At 52.1% G+C, this 19980-nt stretch overlaps 4 protein-coding genes across 6 annotated transcripts; 1 reads left to right on the forward strand and 3 right to left on the reverse strand.

Moving 5' to 3' along the window:
- Nucleotides 1-365: 365 nt before the first annotated feature.
- On the reverse strand, nucleotides 366-18809 carry LOC125317025 (feather beta keratin-like). Of its 3 annotated transcripts, none has more exons than XM_048286614.1 (2): nucleotides 18773-18802; nucleotides 366-823 (listed from the first exon to the last, which is right to left on the reverse strand). In XM_048286614.1, the coding sequence occupies exon 2, from the start codon at nucleotides 802-804 to the stop codon at nucleotides 469-471; it is 336 nt and encodes a 111-aa protein (XP_048142571.1). In that variant the 5' UTR covers nucleotides 805-823; nucleotides 18773-18802; the 3' UTR covers nucleotides 366-468. The 3 variants fall into 3 exon arrangements, 2 of the variants coding, with proteins under 2 accessions (XP_048142571.1, XP_048142570.1); XM_048286613.1 differs by lacking the exon at nucleotides 18773-18802 and adding an exon at nucleotides 1020-1244 and having other exon boundaries at nucleotides 366-824; XR_007199928.1 differs by lacking the exon at nucleotides 366-823 and adding an exon at nucleotides 18063-18575 and having other exon boundaries at nucleotides 18773-18809.
- On the reverse strand, nucleotides 2955-3549 carry LOC125317048 (feather beta keratin-like). The gene is made up of 2 exons (XM_048286648.1): nucleotides 3520-3549; nucleotides 2955-3326 (listed from the first exon to the last, which is right to left on the reverse strand). Exon 2 carries the CDS (start codon nucleotides 3304-3306, stop codon nucleotides 2983-2985), a length of 324 nt encoding a protein of 107 aa, XP_048142605.1. The 5' UTR covers nucleotides 3307-3326; nucleotides 3520-3549; the 3' UTR covers nucleotides 2955-2982.
- On the reverse strand, nucleotides 5257-5843 carry LOC125317057 (feather beta keratin-like). Its single transcript, XM_048286659.1, has 2 exons — nucleotides 5813-5843; nucleotides 5257-5639 (listed from the first exon to the last, which is right to left on the reverse strand). The coding sequence occupies exon 2, from the start codon at nucleotides 5617-5619 to the stop codon at nucleotides 5305-5307; it is 315 nt and encodes a 104-aa protein (XP_048142616.1). The 5' UTR covers nucleotides 5620-5639; nucleotides 5813-5843; the 3' UTR covers nucleotides 5257-5304.
- On the forward strand, nucleotides 11885-12399 carry LOC125317050 (feather beta keratin-like). The gene has a single exon (XM_048286650.1). It carries the CDS (start codon nucleotides 11885-11887, stop codon nucleotides 12206-12208), a length of 324 nt encoding a protein of 107 aa, XP_048142607.1. The 3' UTR covers nucleotides 12209-12399.
- Nucleotides 18810-19980: the final 1171 nt, after the last annotated feature.

The raw sequence follows: 19980 nt of genomic DNA on the forward strand, positions 1-19980 counted from the left end.
CAGCGCTGGCATGTTCAGAGATTCCCGGTGGAGAGGAGTTGGACAAATGTTTGCTGCCATGGAGAGGTTGTGTTGGAGATATGGGCACAAGTGCATTGGTGTGTCCAAGGCTTTGGGAAAAGGAAGGGCTTGAGCTCTATTCTGGAAACCCAGTGGATGGTTCTGCTGTTGACAGATATCCCAGGAGAGGTCTTGTGGCCCCTTTTGCACCCACACTGATGGGCTGTTGACTCCTGACTTTGTGCTAGGTGAAACTGCAAGAGCTCTGGTAGAACAAAGGAGGAGGAGACGTCTCAGGCTATGTTACAAGGATACTTTATTGAGGCAAAAGAAGTATAAGGCAGGAGAAACAAGTGGAAGGGAGATGGTGTGAGGTACAATAAGGGTACCATCAGTCGAGGTGCTTTGCTTGCAGGAGCTGTTGCCACAGCACCGAGCTGGTGGTGTCAGGGGTAGTGCTGAGGGCCCTTAGCAGATGTAGCCGCCCCTTCTGCCATAGCAGCCCAGGCCACCCAGCCCATAGCCAAAGCCACGGCCATAGCCAAGGCCGTAGCCAAAGCCACCAAATCCACCAGAGATGGGCTGTCCCTGCACACTGAGTTCAGTGCCCACGGCAGCCGAGGAGGTGGATCCAACTGCGGTGTTCTGGGGGAAGGAGGTCATGATGGGTCCTGGCAGGGTGACCAGCACCGGGGAAGGGTTGGTGACGACGCTGGAGTCCTGGCATTGCAGGGCACAGGGCTCGTTGCAGCTGTTGGCCAGCGGGGTGGGTCCGCAGGGCTGGCAGAGGTTGTAGCAGGCCATGGGTGTGGTGTGGAGGATCCCTGGAAGAGAGGGAGGATTGAGACAGGGCAGGGGGGTGTGGGGGTGTGAGGGGCAGTGATGCAGGAGGGTGAGGGAGTGTGGAGGCTGTTGTGGGGCTGTGGGGAGGTGTAAGGGCTGCTGAGGCTGGGGCCGAGCATGCTGGAAGAGAGGTGCCAGGGGTGCAGGAGCAGGAGGGTCAGGTACTTGAGACTCACCTGGTTGTGAGCAGGAGTAGAAGGAGAAGGTGTGAGGAGAAGTGTGTGAGGGAGACAGGCCCTGAGTCGGCTTTTATGCTGGTTGTGGAGGGGCGGGCCAGCCTCGGCCGATGCCCTTGGGGCATTTCTCAGGCAGCAGCTTTTGCCTGGCCCAGACTGGTGAATCTTCAGGCAGGGAGTGTTTTCCTTCCCACATCTGTGCAGTTTGATGTCCTGCTCTTGAGACCGTGTCCGTCTGACCTTCGCGGCTGCTTTTAAGTGGGAGTATTAGAGAAATATTCTTTTGCTGAGGAGGCATGTCGGGGCAGTTTGAAGAAGCGACCCAAGCTTTGAAGGGGTGGGGTGTCATCGGTCACCCTCTGCCACTGGTTGTGGTTGCATTTAGAAGAGGGGCCTGTTTTCCTCACAGCCCTGTCAGGCTAGTCTGGGCTTTGCAGCTCTGCCAGGTATTGGGACCTGCCCTGCCAGTGCATTTTTTCCCTTTTCCTTTGTAAACACCTTTCCAGGGACCTTGTTCCTGCAGACAAGGATGGGACAATTATTTTCACCTGGAAAGCATTGTCAGTGCAGGTTGGACAAGAAGGTGAAAAGGAGCGGTTAGAGTTGATTTTGGAGGGCAAAATTGTATCTTAGTGACTTCTGTGTTACCTACAGAGAAGAAAATCTTATTGTTAATGATGCGAGAGCCATGGCTTGTGTTTACCTCCACCTCTTAGCATTGTCTTTGACACTGTCTCCTACTGCATCATTCCAAACTATCCAAGAATGTACAGGTGGTGTAAACGGTCAGTGAGGTGAACTGCTATTATTTATCAAATATTTAACAGGCTGGGCCAGGAGGCTTGTGATCCAAAGTCCAGATGAAATCAAGTCTCAAGTGATGCTGGCTCAAGAGTTGTGTTCCTGGAGCCAATGCTGTTCAGCCTCCTCAACAATAATGTGGGTTGGTGCGAGCAGTTCTGGCCTACCCTGGGAAAGAAGCCCATGGATTTAGTGAAACAAGATCAGTTCTGGACCACATGGATAATGCAAGTGTTGGAGAGTCTTTCCTAGAGAGGCTGGAGAGCTCTCAGGACTCTCAGGAGACAAGGATGGACAGGGGAATGTCATAAATGTGTGCAAATCTCTGATGGCAGGAAACAAAGTCGAGGCAGCCTGGCTGTTCTCAGCACATGTAAAGAAAAAGAGGGCAAGGGCATGAATGAAAACAGGTGGCATTTCATGGGCAGAGCAGAGAATCCTTTTTCAGTGTGAGGGTGGTGACAAAGTGGAAGAGGTGGAGCAGTCTCTGTCCTGGGAGATCCATGCCCAATGGCCATGCTCCTGGACATCCTTCTCTGGGTAGGCCTGCTTAAACAGAGGGGATGGAAGCACTTGCACTCCTGAGTTTCTCTAAAAGTTGATGATGTCGTTAACTGCTTTTTTGGAGGGTTTGAGAGTCCCTCTGGAAAGAGAGATTGTCAAGTGTGTGCTTGATGCCTTGAGAGGCCTCCTAGAAATAGAGACAAGACAGGAGTAAGGGAATTATGCACAGAGTGACTTTGCCAGAACACTGAGCAAGGCATTGTTATGTCAAAGCCTTTGTTGCAGCAAGTGATGGGCTTGTGACTTGTTCTGGAATTTCCCACCCCTGTGTTTCCCCCTGGCTTTCTGTGTTTGTATTGGAGGGGCCATCTTTGCTATGACAATTTTTGTGGTTCTTTTCCACCTTCCCTGAGAGTCTGTGCAGCCCTGGTTTGTGTAAAGTGAGATTGTGAGACTACTGGAAGAAAAAAAGGAGAGATCTGTTGTGTTGGGATGCAAGAGAACTTTATTAGGCAGAAGGAATGAAGAGACAGGAGCAGACAGTGGAAGGAATCTGGTGTGACATGCAAGTAGAGTGACCATCAGCTGAGATGCTTTCCTTGTGGGAGCTGTTGCCCGAGCACCAAGCTGGTGGTGTCAGCGCTGGTGCTGAGGGTCCTTAGCAGATGTAGCCACCCCTTCTGCCATAGCAGCCCAGGCCACCCAGCCCATAGCCAAATCCACGGCCATAGCCAAAGCCACCAAATCCACCAGAGATGGGCTGTCCCTGGGCACTGAGTTCACTGCCAAGAGCAGCCGAGGAGGTGGATCCGACAGCGGTGTTCTGGGGGAAGGAGGTCATGATGGGTCCTGGCAGGGTGATCAGCATGGGGGAAGGGTTGATGACAACGTGGGAGTCCTGGCATTGCAGGGCACAGGGCTCGTTGCAGCTGTTGGCCAGCGGGGTGGGTCCACAGGGGCGGCAGCGGTTGTAGCAGGCCATGGGTGTGGTGTGGAGGGTCCCTGGAAGAGAGAGAGGAGTGAGGCAGGGCAGGGTGTGGGGGTGTGAGGGGTGGTGATGCAGGAGGGTGAGGGAGTGTGGAGGCTGTTGTGGGGCTGTGGGGAGGCGTGAGGGCTGCTGAGGCTGGGATCGAGCGTGCTGGCAGAGAGGAGCCAAGGCGTGCCGGAGGAGGAGGGTCAGGGACTTGATGCTCACCTGGTTGTCAGCAGGAGAAGGAGGAGAAGGTGTGAGGAGAAGCGTGTGAGGGAGAGAAGCACTGGGCCAGTTTTTTATGCTGGTCCTAGAGAGATGGGACAGCCTTGTCCCCTGCTCTTGGGGCATCTTTAGGCAGCAGCTCTTGGTTGGCTGAGTCTCGTAAGTCCTCAGTTTGGGAGCGTTTTCGTTCCCACAATTTGGCAGTGTCATGTCCTACTCTTGAAACATGTCCATCTGTCCTTGGAGGCAGCTTTAAAGTGAGAGTTGGTCTCTGGGAGCTTTTGATTGTTCCGTGTGTGTCAGGGAGGGCTGAATAAACAACCAGAGCCCAGGAGATGTGCGATGTCTTCAGTGAGGTCATATTGCGGCATTTGTGTGCTGTGGTTTGTGGGTGCCGTGTGAGGACTCAGCTCATCCCCTTTTGTCTTGAATGAGATCAAGAGAGAGGAACTGGAAAGCCAGGTACTGGTCAGGATGGATTCGTTTCATTTTTATGGTCCATTTGGATTTGTGAAAATTACATGACAATGAACCGTTTCATTTTAAGTGTATTTCTTGACATCATTAAGAGATTCAAAAAACAAACAACTAATGGTGTCCGATTCCTTTTTTACCAAGGCTGGTCTGTGACTTCAATTCACTTACTCTGTATGCAAGCCGTAAAGTTTCATATCTTATGAATGGAGCAGGAGTTGTCCCTGTACCATTGTGGGAAAAGGGACCCCCGGTCTCCAGATCAGGACTGGGGAGAAGTGTTGTGATGAGGCCATGGGAGGTGACTCTGGGTGTCTCCTGAACATTGGTGAGGTCCCACGTGAGGTGTTCTGAACAGTTCTGGGCTTGCCATGTGTAAATGAAGTAGATTTAGTGAAAGAAAAGCAGTTCAGGGCCAGTAAGATTCCAAAGGGTCTGGAGGATCATTCCTAGAGGAGAGACTGTGAGAGCTGAGACTCCCAGGAGACACGGATCGACAAGGGGGTGTCATCAGTGTGTGCAAATTCCTGATGGCAGAGAATGAAGTCGAGGCAGCCCAGCAGTTCTTAGCAGTGCACATGTGGAGGACAAGAGGCCTTGGGCACAAGTGAAAACAGATGGAATTCCATGGGCAAGGCAGAAAAGCCTTTTTCAGTGTGAGTTTTGTCCCAGAGTAAAAGAAGGTGGTGGAGTCTGTCCTGGGAGATCCAACACTGAACTGTCCAAGGTCCTGGAAACCTGGCTTTAGCTGACTCTGATCAAGCAGAAGAGAATGAACCAATTGAACTCCAGAGTTCCTGCCTAAGTGGATGAGGTTCCTATTTTATTATTTGGGAAGGTTAGAGTGTCCTGCTGGGAAGAGAGATTTTCGAGTGTGTCCTGGCACAGAGACACTTTGAGAGAGCCATGAGCAAGAGAAATTTCTTGTGTCAAAGACTTTGGTACAGTAGGTGATGGGCTTGTGTCACCCCTCAATCCCTGCTTCCCATGCCAGTCTTGATTGTTACTCACGGTCTCATATTTTCTAAGAAAGGTGTTGAGCCCCCTTTCCATTCACCCTAATGGTTTGTTTATTTCTGGCATTGTGCTGGGGGAGGAGGTGAGACCATCGGAATTCAGAAAGATGAGGAGACAGCTCAGGTTTGATGCAGGAAATCTTTATTGAGGCAAACGATGGAAAAGACAAGAGAAACAAGTGGAAGGGATCTGGTGTGAGGTGGAAGTAGGGCGACCATCAGCCAAGGTGCTTTGCTTGTGGGAGCTTTTGCCAGAGCACCAAGCTGGTGGTGTCAGGGCTGGTACTGAGAGCCCTTAGCAGATGTAGCCACCCCTTCTGCCATAGCAGCCCAGGCCTCCCAGCCCATAGCCATAGCCAAGGCCAAAGCCAAACCCACCAGAGATGGGCTGTCCCTGGGCACTGAGTTCACTACCAACAGCAGCCGAGGAGGTGGATCCGACGGCGGTGTTCTGGGGGAAGGAGGTCATGATGGGTCCTGGCAGGGTGACCAGCACAGAGGAAGGCTGGATGACAACGCGGGAGTCCTGGCATTGCAGGGCACAGGGCTCGTTGCAGCTGTTGGCCAGCGGGGTGGGTCCACAGGGTCGGCAGAGGTCGTAGCAGGCCATGGGTGTGGTGTGGAGGGTCCCTGGAAGAGAGAGGGGAGTGAGGCAGGGCAGGGTCATGGGGGTTTGAGGGGGAGTGTGGAGGCTGTTGTGGGGCTGTGGGGAGGAGTGAGGGCTGCTGAGACTGGGGCTGAGTGTGCTGGCAGAGAGGGGCCTGGGGGTGCAGGAGCAGGAGGGTCAGGGGCTTGAGGCTCACCTGGTAGTCCGCACAGGAGAAGCAGAAGGTGTGAGGAGAAGCGTGTGAGGGAGAGAGGCACTGAGCTGGCTTTTATGCTGGTCATGGAGGGGCGGGACAGCCCTGTCCCTTTGCCTTGGGGCATTTTGCAGGCTGCAGCTCTTGGCTGGCCCAGCCTGGTGAGTCATGAGGTGGGGAGTATTTTCCTTCCTGCAATTCTGCGATTCCATGTCCTCCCCCTGAGTCCATCTGACCTTGGTGGCACCTTTAAAGTGAGAGGTTGCCTTTGGGAGGATTGGATTGTTCAGTGTGTGTCAGGGAGGACTGAATAAACAACCAGAGCTCCAGAGAATTGCGATGTCATCAGTGAGGTCATTTCATGGCACTGGTGTGCTGTGGTTTGTGGTTGCCTTGTGATGACTGGGCTCCTCTTCTGTGCCAATGGATGTCCATCAGTCATTGTGTTGCACCCAGGAATGCTGAGGGAGCTGCTGATGTCTTGGGGAGGTCACTCTGCAATTGCTTGGAAAGGTCACGGTGCCTGGGAGCAGTTCCTGAACGATGAAAGACAGTTCATCCCCTTGTGTCTTGAATGGGGTCAAGGGAGAGGATCTGGAAAAGTAGAAGCTGTTCAGGCTGTACTTGCTCCGTTGTTATTGTCCATTTGGATTTCTCAACTTTGCATGACAAAGTACTCTGCCGAATAAGTATTTCCTGACCTCATTCAGAAATCAAGAAACAAACAATAAACCTGGCCTGATCCCTTTTTTTCCCAAGTTGTTCTGTGACATGACTTCACTTATTCCACATTCAAGCCACAAGGTATGACTTGGAAGTCTTAATATTTTGTTCCTGTTAGCAAAACCCAATAATTACTAACTCATGGTCAGCAAGCCCCTCTTTCCTTTTCTGTCATGACGTGGGTGTTTCTTTATGGAATTCTATGATTCCATGTCCTGCTCTTGACTCCTTTTCCTTCTAATCTTGGCAGCTGCTTTTAAGGTGTGTGTTGGTATTTGGGAGGGTTTGCATGGAAGTTGAGTGTCAGGGAGGGCTGAATAAACAACCAAAGCATTGGAGAGGTGGGGTTGTCATGGGTGAGGTCACTGCATGACATTCATGTATTGTGGTTTGTGGATGTGTTTTTGTGCCGGTTTGGCCAAATTTAGAAATATATCCTCTGAGAGAAGGCAGGTCACCACCCCTCCCCCACCAGGTTCAGGAAAGAATAAATTTTCCGTGAAGGAAAGTGAAGGAGATGAAAACTATTTATTTTAACAAACACACGGGAAAAGGAAAATAATGCTAAATGATAAAATCTTTGACTGTGGAGAAAATACCTGGGAAAGTGTTAGAGTCCTCCCTTTGGTCTCCTCAGGGCTGGGGCCTGGCCCAGCGCCAGGCCCTCTGTGCTTGGTGGAAAGTCCTCCCGATGTGTTCTGATATTGAAGCAGTCCACAGAAAAAGGGAAAAAATCCAAAATTCCAGGGAAGGAAAGAAAGTTCAACTCTCAGTCTCCCTTTGGAGATAAAGAAGCTGAAACTGGCCAGAAGCTGACAGGGAAGCAGCAAACCGGGTGCCTCCTCCCTCCCCTGCCGCAGCTGAAAAAAAGTTGCTATCTCTGTGTGACCTTGAACAAGCTGCAAACTGCTTTGAAAAAGTTTTGCTCAGTTTTTCCTTCCTCCTCTAAGGCTCAGTTTAAAGGCATAGAAAGGTACAAGAATTAATTTCTGGGCATAGAGCAGTGATACGGGATACACATCATGAAGTCACCCCAAGACAGTTTTGAAGAGGAGATTCCCTCCCAGCCCTGTCAGGCTGCTCTGGGATTTGCAGCTGTACTGGAGGTGTTGCCTCTTCCCTCACATTTCATCCCTCGTCACATTGCTCCCACCTGCCCAAGCTTGGCACTAGACCTGACCTTTTCTGTAGACTTCTCTGTGGGTGTCTTGGTGCTCCTCTTGCTCTTAAGCTTTTGATATCCGGGCCCTTTTGGACCTTTACGGAGGCTGTGTGCCAACAGATGAGGCCACTTGTGATTGTCAGAAAGAGGATTTGGAGGTCGCCCAGGGTTTTTGGAGGAGAGCATTGCATGGTCCCCAACAAGCCAGGCAAGTCCAGGTTGTGCCAGTGGCCAGTGTAGTGGACTGAGAAAGGTCTGAAGGGCTGGACCCGGAGGCTTGTGGTCAGTGTCCCAAAGTCCAGATGGAAGCCAAGCTCCAGTGCTGTAGCCCAGGAGTTGGATCCACTGGGCCAACACTGAAAACCTGACAGGTGCTGGACATCCGATGGCGTTCTGTAAGGGCAGCTGCCAAGTGCTTTTCCTTGGGAGGAGTCTTCCTGGGTAGGAAGGAATGTCTAGGTTTCTGCTGGAACAATAGTTTTATTTTGAGAAAAAGCCTTTGTGGTTCTGATTGAGAAGGAAAGGACCAGGAGGTGTCCCTGTGTGGGAAAAGGGACCCCATATATCCAGGGTAGTATTGGGAAAAGTGTTATGACCAAGCAGGGAGAAGTGGCTTATGTGGTCTGCTCAGCACTGCTGAGGTCCCATGGGAGGTGTTGTGGGCAGTTCTGGGCTCCTCAGGGTGAAAATGAAGTAGATGTAGTGAATCCAGACCATCTCAGGACAACAAGACTCCAAAGGGGCTGGAGAATCTTTCATAGAGGAGAGGCTGAGGATGCTGGGACTCCCAGGAGATGAGGGTGGATGGGGGCGTGTCATCAGTGTGTGCAAATCCCTGATGGCAGGGAATGAAGTGAAGGAGCCCGGCTGTTCTCAGCAGTGCACACTTGCAGGACAAGAGGCCTTGGGGGCAAGTGAAAACAGATGGAATTCCCTGGGCAAAGAAGGCAAGAATCTTTCACTGTGGTGGTGGCCACAGAGTGAAAGAGTTGGTGGTGGTGGAGTCGCTGTCCTGGGAGAGCCAAACCTGAACTGTCCATGGTTCTGGAATTCCTGCTCTTGCTTGAGCAGGGCAGTTGAAGCACTTGCACTCCAGAGTTTCTGCCCAAGCAGAAGATTTTGTGACTCTTTTTGCTGGAAGGGTTCAAGAGTACTGGTGGGAAGAGAGTTTATCAAGTGTGTGCTGGCATGGAAAGATTTACCAGAGCTGTACCCAGGAGAGCATTAACGTGTCCAAGGCTTTGGTGTATCAGGTAAGGTGAGTGTGACATGTTCTGGAGGGTGTCCCCTCCTCTGCTTCCCGTGCCAGACTTTGTTATTACTTCTTTTTACATATTTGTGAGGAAAGGTGTTGTTCGTCTGTTCCATGTACCCCAATGTCCTGTTGAGCTGTGGAATGTGCTGGGTAAGGATGTGAGGCCATGGGAATAAAAAAACAAGACGAGGAGTCTCAGGCTTTGATGCAGAAAAACTTTACTGAGGCAAAGGAATGAAGAGGCAGGAGAAAAAAGTGGAAGGAATACAATGTGAGGTGCAAGTAGGGCGACCATCAACCAAGGTGCTTTGCTTGTGGGAGCTGTTGCCAGAGCCCCGAGCTGGTGATGTCAGAGGTGGTGCTGAGGGCCCTTAGCAGATGTAGCCACCCCTTCTGCCATAGCAGCCCAGGCCTCCCAGCCCATAGCCAAAGCCACGGCCGTAGCCAAGGCCATAGCCAAAGCCACCAAATCCACCAGAGATGGGCTGTCCCTGGGCACTGAGTTCACTGCCAACAGCAGCTGAGGAGGTGGATCCGACGGCGGTGTTCTGGGGGAAGGAGGTCATGATGGGTCCTGGCAGGGTGACCAGCACAGGGGAAGGGTTGATGACAACGTGGGAGTCCTGGCATTGCAGGGCACAGGGCTCGTTGCAGCTGTTGGCCAGCGGGGTGGGTCCACAGGGTCGGCAGAGGTCGTAGCAGGCCATGGGTGTGGTGTGGAGGGTCCCTGGAAGAGAGAGGGGAGTGAGGCAGGGCCAGGGTGTGAGGGGTGTGAGGGGCGGTGATGCGGGAGGGATGTGGGGAGTGTGGAGTCTGTTATGGGGCTGTGGGGAGGCGTGAGGGCTTCTGAGGCTGGGGCCGAGTGTGCTGGCAGAGAGGGGCCAGGGGTGCAGAAGCAGGAGGATCAGGGGCTTGAGACTCACCTTGTTGTCAGCAGGAGCTGGAGGAGAAGGCGTGAGGAGAAGTGTGTGAGGGAGAGAGGCACTGGGCTGGCTTTTATGCTGGTTGTGGAGGGTCGGGACAACCTTGTCCCATGGCTTTAGGGCGTTTTGCAGGCAGCAGCTCTTGGCCTGCCCAGCCTGGTGAGTCATGATTTGGGGAGTGTTTTCCTCCCTGCAATTCTGCAATTCCCTTGAGTCCGTGTCCATCTGACCTTGGCCGCAGATTTTAATTCAGAGAAGTAGAGGCCAATGGATTGGTACTGTTTTTTTCTTGAATGTAGAAGGTGCAAACAAAGCCTATCGGAATTTGGGTGTTGTCTCATGTCATCAGTTGGTTCCTCAGCCATTCCTCCTGGCTACACCTCTTTCTATGCTGCCCGGGACATGTTTGGTGTTCTGGGCTGAAATTTCATAAATTGATCGTAAGGTGGCCCTGTATACTTTGCAGAGAAAAGCTCCAGCAGTTACCCTGACAGGATTGGGAAAAGAAATACAAGCAGGTTGAGGGAGATGACCCTCCTGTTCCCCACCACTGGTGGGGCTCCACAGAGGAACAAGGACATGGGCATGGTTGACCAAGACCGGTGCGGGGAGACCACGACACTGACAGGACTGGGATATCCTTAAGATGAGGAGAAGCTGGGAGTTCCTTGAGTCAGGAGGCAAGGATGCAAAATGGACCATTTTGTACATATGTCATGGCATGACCTCAGTGATGACAGCCCAATTCTCCTAAGCTGTGATTGAATCTTCTATGTGTCGTGACACGCACAATCAACAACAGCACATTGGTCTCTAATTCTCACAACTAAAACCTACCACCAAGGTCAGATGGAGACGGCCTCAGGAGAAGAACGTGAAATTGCACAATTCCACAGAGGAACAACTGCACCATGACAAAGAAGGGAAGAGGAACTCACTGGTTCTCCGTTAGTAATTAATGTTGTTGTCACAGGAACAACACATTAAGACTTACAAGTTATAAGTTATGAAAACCTGTGGCTTGAACGCGGAAAACAGTAATTGATGTCACAGGCCAACCAGGGAAAAAAGGGATCGGGCCGCGTTTGTTGGATTTCTGAATGAGGTCAAGGAATACTCTTTACATGTCACAGTATACTGTCATGTAAATTTCAAAATACAAATAGACCATAACAGTGGAACAAGTTCAGCCTGAACAGCCTCTCGTTTTCCAGATCTTCACTCTTGATCCCATTCAAGACACAAGGTCATGAGCTCTCTTTCCTCTATCCGGAACTGCTCCCAGGTACCGTGACCTTTCCAAACTCTTCCAGAGTGACCTCCCCAGGACATCAACACCTCCCTTGGCATTCCTGGGTGCAATGCAATGCCTGATGGACATCCATTGGCATGGAAGAGAAGCCCAGTCATCACAAGGCACCCACAAACCACAGCACATGAGTGCCACAAAATGACCTCACTGATGACATTGTACCTTTTTTGGGTGCTGGTTGTTGATTCAGCCCTTCCTGACATACACTGAACAATCAAATCCCCGTCTATTACCAGCACCCAATTAAAAGCTGCTGCCAAGGTCAGATGGACACAAACAGAAGAGCAGGACATGGAATTGCAGAATTCACGAAGGAGAGCACTCCCCACCTCATGACTCACGATCCTGGGCCACGAAAGAGCTGCTGCCTGCAAAATGCCACAAGGCCATGGGACAAGGCTGTCCCGCCCCTCCACGACCAGCATAAAATCGGCCCAGTGCCTCTCTCCCTCACACACTTCTCCTCACGCCTTCTCTTCCTGTGCTGAAGACAAGGTGAGTCTCAAGCCCCTGACCCTCCTGCTCCTGCCCTCCTGGACCCTCTCTTCCAGCACACTTGGCCCCAGCCTCAGCAGCCCTCACGCCTCCCCACAGCCCCACAACAGCCTCCACACTCCCTCACCCTCCTGCATCACAGCCCCTCACACCCTGGCCCTGCCTCACTCCCCTCTCTCTTCCAGGGACCCTCCACACCACACCCATGGCCTGCTACAACCGCTGCCAGCCCTGCGGACCCACCCCGCTGGCCAACAGCTGCAACGAGCCCTGTGCCCTGCAATGCCAGGACTCCCACGTTGTCATCAACCCTTCCCCCGTGCTGGTCACCCTGCCGGGACCCATCATGACCTCCTTCCCCCAGAACACCGCCGTCGGATCCACCTCCTCGGCTGCCGTGGGCACTGAACTCAGTGTGCAGGGACAGCCCATCTCTGGTGGATTTGGTGGCTTTGGCTATGGCCTTGGCTATGGCTATGGGCTGGGAGGCCTGGGCTGCTATGGCAGAAGGGGCGGCTACATCTGCTAAGGGCCCTCGGCACCACCCTTAACACCAACCACCCACTGTGGGGCTGGAAGGCATTGATGATCTGGCAAAACCTCCTGTAACCAAAGGACCTTGGCTGATGGCCACTCTACTTGCACCTCAGCCTGGCTCCCTTCCATTTGCTGTTCATGACCTTTCTGTGTTCTAACTCAATAAAGTTTTCCTGCATCATATTTTAAGATGACTCCTTCTTCTTTCTTCCCTGAAGACTCTTCTAATCTCACTCAGCAATAAGCCAGGATTGGGTTAGGGTTAGGGTTAGGGTTCACCCACTGGGGTGGGTGAGAAAGTGCACCAGTACCTCTTTTAGGAAATGTTTCCCCATTCTACTACCAACTGGCACAATTTGCTCTTCCAGTGCATCATCACACAAACCCTTCAGCTACTGAATCACAGGCCTGGATACACTAATGCAGGTCTATCCCTGCCTCTGATACAAGCCCGTCTGGGTGGCGTGTTTACTTTTCTGGACACCAACAGCTCCATGTTCCTGTGTGGAGAACAGGGATGAGTGGTGACCCACAGACTCATCCTGGAACCAGTATAACTTCCTGACTCTCATCATCTTCCAGGCCCATCTACAGATCCACTCAAGCAGGTTCCATGTCTTCCTTGTCTTTGGGGGCTCAGAGTTCAACACAGAACTCTGGTCTTAGTATAAGAGAGGAGATGGTGAGGTTCCCCCTCTCTCTTGTCCTGCCCACGCTGTGGGGATGAACCCAGGACATGGAGGGTTTCTGGTTGGCGAGCGCACATGGCTGGGACACATCCAATTCATCATCTACCAACACTCCAAGTGCTCCTCCTTGGGGCTGCTCTCAATGCCCTCACATCACCCTGCCTGCATCCTGCATATTTGTGATTTCTCCAATCCAGTTGCAGGAGATTCTGCCCCTCTGCTACTCACTGGTTATACTGGTGAACTCTGTTCATCTCTGAGTTACTGGAAATAAGGAGGAGAAGACTCTGCTGGAGAAGATCAAGAGTACAGCCTTGAGGATGATGCGGGGCTGAACGTTTGGGATAGCCTTGGCCCATCACATTGGGACGTTTTCCAGGCAGAAGCTGTTGCCTTGCACAGCCTGGTGAGTCGTGAGGTTGGGAGGGGAGTGTTTTGCTTCCCACAGCTCTGAAATTCCATGTCATGCTCTAGAGGCAGTGTCCATCTGACCTTGGCAACAGATTGGTGAGTTGGTATTGGTTCCAGCATGGGTGGATGAGGGAAGAGGGACCAGTATCATGTAGCTGGACTTGTGCAAACCTTTTGTTCCTGTTGCAGACAACATCCTTGTCTGTAACCTGGAGAGATGTGGACTTGATGGTTGGACTTGTTGGTGGATAAGAAATGGGCAGGATGGTCTCACTCAAAGAGTTGTGGTCAATGTCTCCATGCCCCTGTGTGAAGAACAGGGATGAGTGGTGACCCACAGACTCATACTGGAACCATTATAACTTCCCATCTTTTCCAGGGACATGGAGAGTGGGTTTGAGTGCCCCCCTTGGGAAGATTGGGGTGACACCAAGGTGAGTGGTGAGGTTGATGGTCTGAGGCTAGGGATGGCATCCAGAGGGTTCTGGATGGGCTGGGTAGAGGGGCTGGGTAGAGGGGCTGGTGTGAAGCTCATGAAGGTCAACAGGACAAAGTGCAAGATCCTGCATCTGGATCAGAGCAATGTCAGTAATGGATATTGGCTTGGTGATGAGTTGATTGAGAGTATGCCCGCAGAGAAGGACTTGGGATGTTGTTGGATGAAGAACTGGATGTGACCCAGCCATGTGAATGTGCTGAAGAAAAACCCCCCCATGTCCTGGGCTCATCCCCACAGCAAGGGCAAGAGGTGAGGGGGTGATTCTGACCCTCTACTCTGCTCTGGTGAGACTGGAGTTGTGCTTTCAATTCTGGGACCTGAAAATAAGGATGCTATGGACCTACTTGAGCTGATATGGAGATCGTCATGGAAGAGGATGTGGGGCTGGAGTAAATGGTGTCCAGACAATGTGAACACACCGCCCAGGAGGGGCTTGTATCAGCAGTAGGGATGGACCTGCATTAGTGTAGCCAGACCTGGTATCAAGAAAGTGAAGACTTTATGGGATAAACCGGAAGAGTAAAGTGTGCCAGTGTGTGCCCGTGAGGGAAGAGGAGACATCTCAGGCTGTGAGACAAGAGAATTTTATTGAGGCGAAAGAACAGTGAAAGGTCATGAGCATCCACTAGAAAGGAGCTGGTCCGAGGTGCAGGTAGGGCAATCATCAGCCAAGGTCCTTTGCTTGCAGTAGGTTTGGCCAGAGCATCAATGGCTTCTTGCCCCACACTGGGAGCAGCCCAGCAGAGGTGCCCAATGGTCTCTGGCTTGGGAGAAGGGGTTTGCAGCAGAGGGGACTGGACAGAGCCAAAGGGGCGATGCAGAGCAGGCAGTGGGAGAAGAGGAAGGGAGATGGGCCATGCTTGCAGGCAGCCTGGGCCGGCCCTTTGGCTGCTGCCTTGCTTGGTGTCCTGAGGGCAGGAGCTGGAAGCTCGGAGCTAGTTTGAGAGGCTTGGCTCAGAGAGGCGTTCTCAATGCCTGAGATGTGCTCCAGGGAGTGGATGGCTGGTGTCAGGGGTGGTGCCAAGGGTCCTTAGCAGATGTAGCCACCCCTTCTGCCATAGCAGCCCAGGCCTCCCAGCCCATAGCCAAGGCCACGGCCGTAGCCAAAGCCACCAAATCCACCAGAGATGGGCTGTCCCTGCACACTGAGTTCACTGCCGAGAGCAGCCAAGGAGGTGGATCCGACAGCGGTGTTCTGGGGGAAGGAGGTCATGATGGGTCCTGGCAGGGTGACCAGCACAGGGGAAGGGTTGATGACAACGCTGGAGTCCTGGCATTGCAGGGCACAGGGCTCGTTGCAGCTGTTGGCCAGCGGGGTGGGTCCGCAGGGCTGGCAGCGGTTGTAGCAGGCCATGGGTGTGGTGTGGAGGTTTCCTGGAAGAGAGAGGGGAGTGAGGCAGGGCCAGGGTGTGAGGGGCAGTGATGCAGGAGGGTGACGGAGTGTGGAGGCTGTTGTGGGGCTGTGGGGAGGTGTGAAGGCTGCTGAGGCTGGGGCCTGAGTGTGCTGGCAGAGAGGGCCAGGGGGCCTGGAGCAGGAGGGTCAGGGTCTTGAAGGTCACCTAGTTGTCTGTAGGAGCAGAAGGAGAAGGTGTGAGAAGTGTGTGAGGGAGAGAGGCGTTGGGCCGGCTTTTATGCTGGTTGTGGAGGGGCGGGACAGCCTTGTCCCATGGCCTTGGGGCATTTTGCAGGCAGCAGCTCTTTCCTGGCCCAGCCTGGTGAGTGATGATGTTGGGAGTGTTTTCCTTCTTGCAACTCTTCAGTGTCATGTCCTGCTCTTGAAGCTGTGTCCATCTGACCTTGATGGCAACTTTAATGTGTGAGTTTCAGTGATCAAACCTGATGATGATGATGTTTTTCAAGGAGCGTTTGAAGTCATGATGAAAGCTTTGTAGAGATGAGATGTCATCAGTGAGATCGCCCTGTGTGCTGTGGTTTGTTGCTGTCTTGTGAAGAGGTGCCTCATTTCCCCAGAGCCACATCAGGCTGGTCTGGGCTTTGCAGCTCTTCTGGGGGTGTGGGCTGTCCCCTTCCATTTCATTCTCTCCCTCCTTTCCATGTTTCCAACTTTCCAAACCTGTCTATATGCCAGGCTTTTCCCACTGGTATCATGGTGTCCCGCAGTGGTAGGGAGGCAAAGAGAGATCCAACAGGCAGGAGTTGTGCAGCAAGATTGATTTATTTAACTATTTTACAACTCTTTTATAGACTTTTTTCTTCATAATCCAATTAGCCAAAGGATCAGCCATCCCTTGGGGTGATTGGCTAAATTCCTAAAACATCCGTTGTCAAAATATTTTTCTACTGTACTATAAACAAGGCTTTGCAAGGCCGCAGGTGTTCCTATTCTATAGAAGTCTACAAATATCTTCTGTGAGAGAGAAAAGTATCTCACGGGACTGGAAAGAAGCGGGAAAAAATCTTGCTAGCAGCAATATTTGTATCCACACACTGGAGATGGGCAGGCAATCCCATTTAGGTATTTTGGGAAGCCTCCCATGCTCCCCAAAGTCTTGTGCTTGTTCATGGCAGCCAGTGAAGGATAAGAAGAAGAAGACATGTGAGGAGCAGTTGAAGGAACTGGATATGTTAAATTTTCAGAAAAAGAGAGTAACCTTGTAACTCTTTCAAGGTACCTGAATGGAAATCATCAGTTTTGCCTGGCCCAGCCTTGCGATTCATGAGGTGAGGAATGTTTTCCTTCTAGCAACTGTACAACTCCATATCCTGCCCTTGAGTCGGTGTCCATCTGACCTTGGTGGCAGCGTTAAAGTGAGAGTTGGTGTTTGGGAAGGTTTTCATTGAAGATGGGCATCAGAGAAACCAGAATAAACAACAAAAGCTTAGGAAAAATATGGGTGTCATCAGTGAGGTCACCCTTTGGCACCTGTGTGATTTAGTTTGTGGGTGTTTTGTGAAGAGGGGCCCTCTTCACCCTGCCAGGCGTGTCTGGCCTTTGCGGCTGTGCCAGACATTAGGACCTGCCCGTTCCAGTACTTTTACTCCCTCCCACCTTGTCCATGGCTTTCCAGAGACCTTGTTCCTGCAGACAAGGATGGGACAATTTTTTTCTTCTGCAAAGCACTGCCAAGAGCAGGTCAGAGAAGAAGATAATGAGAAGTTAGCATGAATTTTGGAAGGCAAAATCCTGTATTAGTGACCTCTGTGTTACCTACAGAGAAGAACAGCTAACTGTGGATGATGGGAGAGACATGGCTGGTGTTTACCTCCAGCTTTTACCAAGGGTTTTTACAGTGTCTCCTATGGCATCATCCCAGACTATCTCAGAATGTACAGGTCATGTAAGTGATCACTGAAGTCAACTGTTATGTTTATATAATGTGTAACGTTCTGGACCAAGAGCCTTGCGATCCAAAGTCCAGGTGCAGTCAAGTCTCAAGGGAAGTAGGTCAAGAGTCTTATCCATGGAGCCAACACTGATCAACATCCTCAATATTCAGGTGGGTGTGTGCAGGCACTTCTGGGCTCCCCAGGGGAGGAAGCCCATGGACTTATTGAAGCAAGACCGGTGCAAGACCACCAAGGTAAAGTAAGGGCTGGAGAATCTTTCACAGAGGATTGAGATACATGGGACTCCCAGGAGACAAGGCTGGACAGGGGGGCATCATCAGTGTGTGCAAATTCCTGTTTGCAGGGGATGAAGTTGAGGGAGCCTGGCTGATCTCAGCAATGCAAGCATGAGGGAAAAGAGGGCAAGGGCAGAAAGTGAAAACAGATGGAATTCCATGGGCACAAAAGGCAAGAACTTTTCATTGTGAGGGTAGTCAGAGATGGGAAGAGGTGGTGGAGTGTCTGTCCTTGATGATCCAGACCTGAACTGTTCCTGGTCCTGGAAATCCTTGTCTTGCTTGAGGGTTCCCCAGGGTTCCTGTCCAAGTGGATGATGTTGTTTTTCTGTTTGCAGTGAGGGTTAGAGGGTCCTGCTGGGAGGAGACTTTGTCAAGTATGTGCTGCCATGGAGTGGCTTTGCCAGAGACATGCACAGGAGAGCATTGATGTGTCAAAGCCTTTGATGTATCAGGTGATGGGCTTGTGTCATGTTCTGGAAGGTCGTCCCACGCCTCCCTTACATCCCTTGCTGATCCTGGTTGGTACTGATGGTGACATCTTTACTAAGGAAGGTGTTTTGCCTCTCCGCCATCCACCCCAATGGCCTGTTCATTCCTGCCATTGTGTTGGGTGAGGATATGAGACCACTGGAATTCAAAACCAGAGGAAGCATCTAAGGCTTTGATGCAACAGAGCTTTATTGAGGCAAAAAAAAAACTGAAGAGAAAGGAGAAAGAATTTGAAGGAAGTTGATCAGCGGTGCAGTTAGGGCAACCATCTCCTGCTTTACTTGTGGGAGCTGTTGCCAGAGCACTGAGCTGGTGGGGTCAGGAGTGGTGCTGAGAGCCCTTAGCAGATGTAGCCACCCCTTCTGCCGTAACAGCCCAGGCCTCCAAGCCCATAGCCATAGCCAAGGCCGTAGCCAAAGCCACCAAATCCACCAGAGATGGGCTGTCCCTGGGCACTGAGTTCACTGCCAAGAGCAGCTGAGGAGGTGGATCCGACGGCGGTGTTCTGGGGGAAGGAGGTCATGATGGGTCCTGGCAGGGTGACCAGCACAGGGGAAGGGTTGATGACAACGTGGGAGTCCTGGCATTGCAGGGCACAGGGCTCGTTGCAGCTGTTGGCCAGCGGGGTGGGTCCGCAGGGGCGGCAGAGGTCGTAGCAGGCCATGGGTGTGGTGTGGAGGATCCCTGGAAGAGAGAGAGGGGAGTGAGGCAGGGCAGGGGTGTGGGGGTGTGAGGGGCGGTGATGCAGGAGGGTGAGGGAGTGTGGAGGCTGTTGTGGGGCTGTGGGGAGGCGTGAGGGCTGCTGAGGCTGGGGCCAAGAATGCTGGCAGAGAGGGGTTAGGGAGTGCAGGAGCAGGAAGGTCAGGGGGCTTGAGACTCACCCTGTTTTCAGCAGGAGCAGAAGGAGAAGGCGTGAGGAGAAGTGTGTGAGGGAGAGAGGCTCTGGGCCGGCTTTTATGCTGGTTGTGGAGGGGTGGGACAGCCTTGTCCCATGGCCTTGGGGCATTTTGGAGGCCGCAGCTCTTGGCCTGCCGAGTCTGGTGAGTCATGAGCTGGGGAGTGTTTTCCTTCCCCTCAATTTGGCAGTTTGATGTCCTGCTCTTGATGCCGTGTCCATATGACCTTCAGCTTTGAAATGAAAGTTTTTTATTTGGCAGGATTTGCATGGAAGATGCATGTCAGAGAATGCAGAATAGACAACAATAACTTAGCGGTGTCATCAGAGTGGCCATCCTGTTGCTCTTGTGTGGTTTGGTTTGTGGGTGTGTTGTATGAATGGGCCCCATTCTATTGCATCCTTGTCCGACTGGTCTGGGCTTTGCAGCTCTGCCATGTGTGAGGAGTTGATCCTTCCATCATGGTCATTCCTCCCCACATCACCACCAGGTGGCCAGACTTGTCCTTCTGACCGGCCTTTCTCATTGCTTCTGCTCTGGCTTTGACACCCTGGTGTTTCTGGTATGACACGTTCAAGGAACAGCTGCTGAGGGATCTGGAGAACAAGACTTTTGAGTAGTGGTTGTATGATCTGTGGATTTTTAGATGCAGACAAAGCAGCCAGAGGAGAGATCTCTCTCTCCACAGCTTTCTGAAAAGTTCTTTTGCGAGACTCTTGTTGCTCTTTTCTCCCTTTTAGCAAGTGATGGCACAAGTGAAAATGGCCTTGAGTTACTAAACCTTGAGTTTACGTGGTCATGGGCAGCCTTGTTGAGCAGTTCCTGCTTGAGCAGGTTGGGTTGGATTCCACGATCTCCTACACAAACAGAGGGGGATGGGACAAGGGGAAATTTCTTCCCACTGCCAGAGGGTAGGATGGGATACTGGGAGGAAATTCTTCCCTGTGTGGGGGATGAGGCCCTGGCACAGGTTGCCCAGAGAAGCTATGACTGCCACGACCCCGGTAGTGTTTGAGGCTGGGTTGGCCAGGGCTTGGAGCAACCTGGGATAGTGGAAGATGTCTTTGTCCACGGCAGGGGCTGGAATGAGAGAGTCCGCAAGGTCCTTTCCAAGCCAAACCATTCTACGATGAGTCTTTGGTCACGTCCAAGAGGTTCCTTGAGCACTAGTGATTCCCTTTGGTGTGATTGTG

Source organism: Corvus hawaiiensis, chromosome 26, assembly GCF_020740725.1.
Source record: "Corvus hawaiiensis isolate bCorHaw1 chromosome 26, bCorHaw1.pri.cur, whole genome shotgun sequence".
Taxonomy (NCBI): domain Eukaryota; kingdom Metazoa; phylum Chordata; class Aves; order Passeriformes; family Corvidae; genus Corvus; species Corvus hawaiiensis.

What these genes read in the sequence shown, in the direction of transcription:
- LOC125317057 (XM_048286659.1), bottom strand. Translation starts at nt 5,619, where the DNA reads ATGGCCTGCTACGACCTCTGCCGACCCTGTGGACCCACCCCGCTGGCC.
- LOC125317048 (XM_048286648.1), bottom strand. Translation starts at nt 3,306, where the DNA reads ATGGCCTGCTACAACCGCTGCCGCCCCTGTGGACCCACCCCGCTGGCC.
- LOC125317025 (XM_048286614.1), bottom strand. Translation starts at nt 804, where the DNA reads ATGGCCTGCTACAACCTCTGCCAGCCCTGCGGACCCACCCCGCTGGCC.
- LOC125317050 (XM_048286650.1), top strand. Translation starts at nt 11,885, where the DNA reads ATGGCCTGCTACAACCGCTGCCAGCCCTGCGGACCCACCCCGCTGGCC.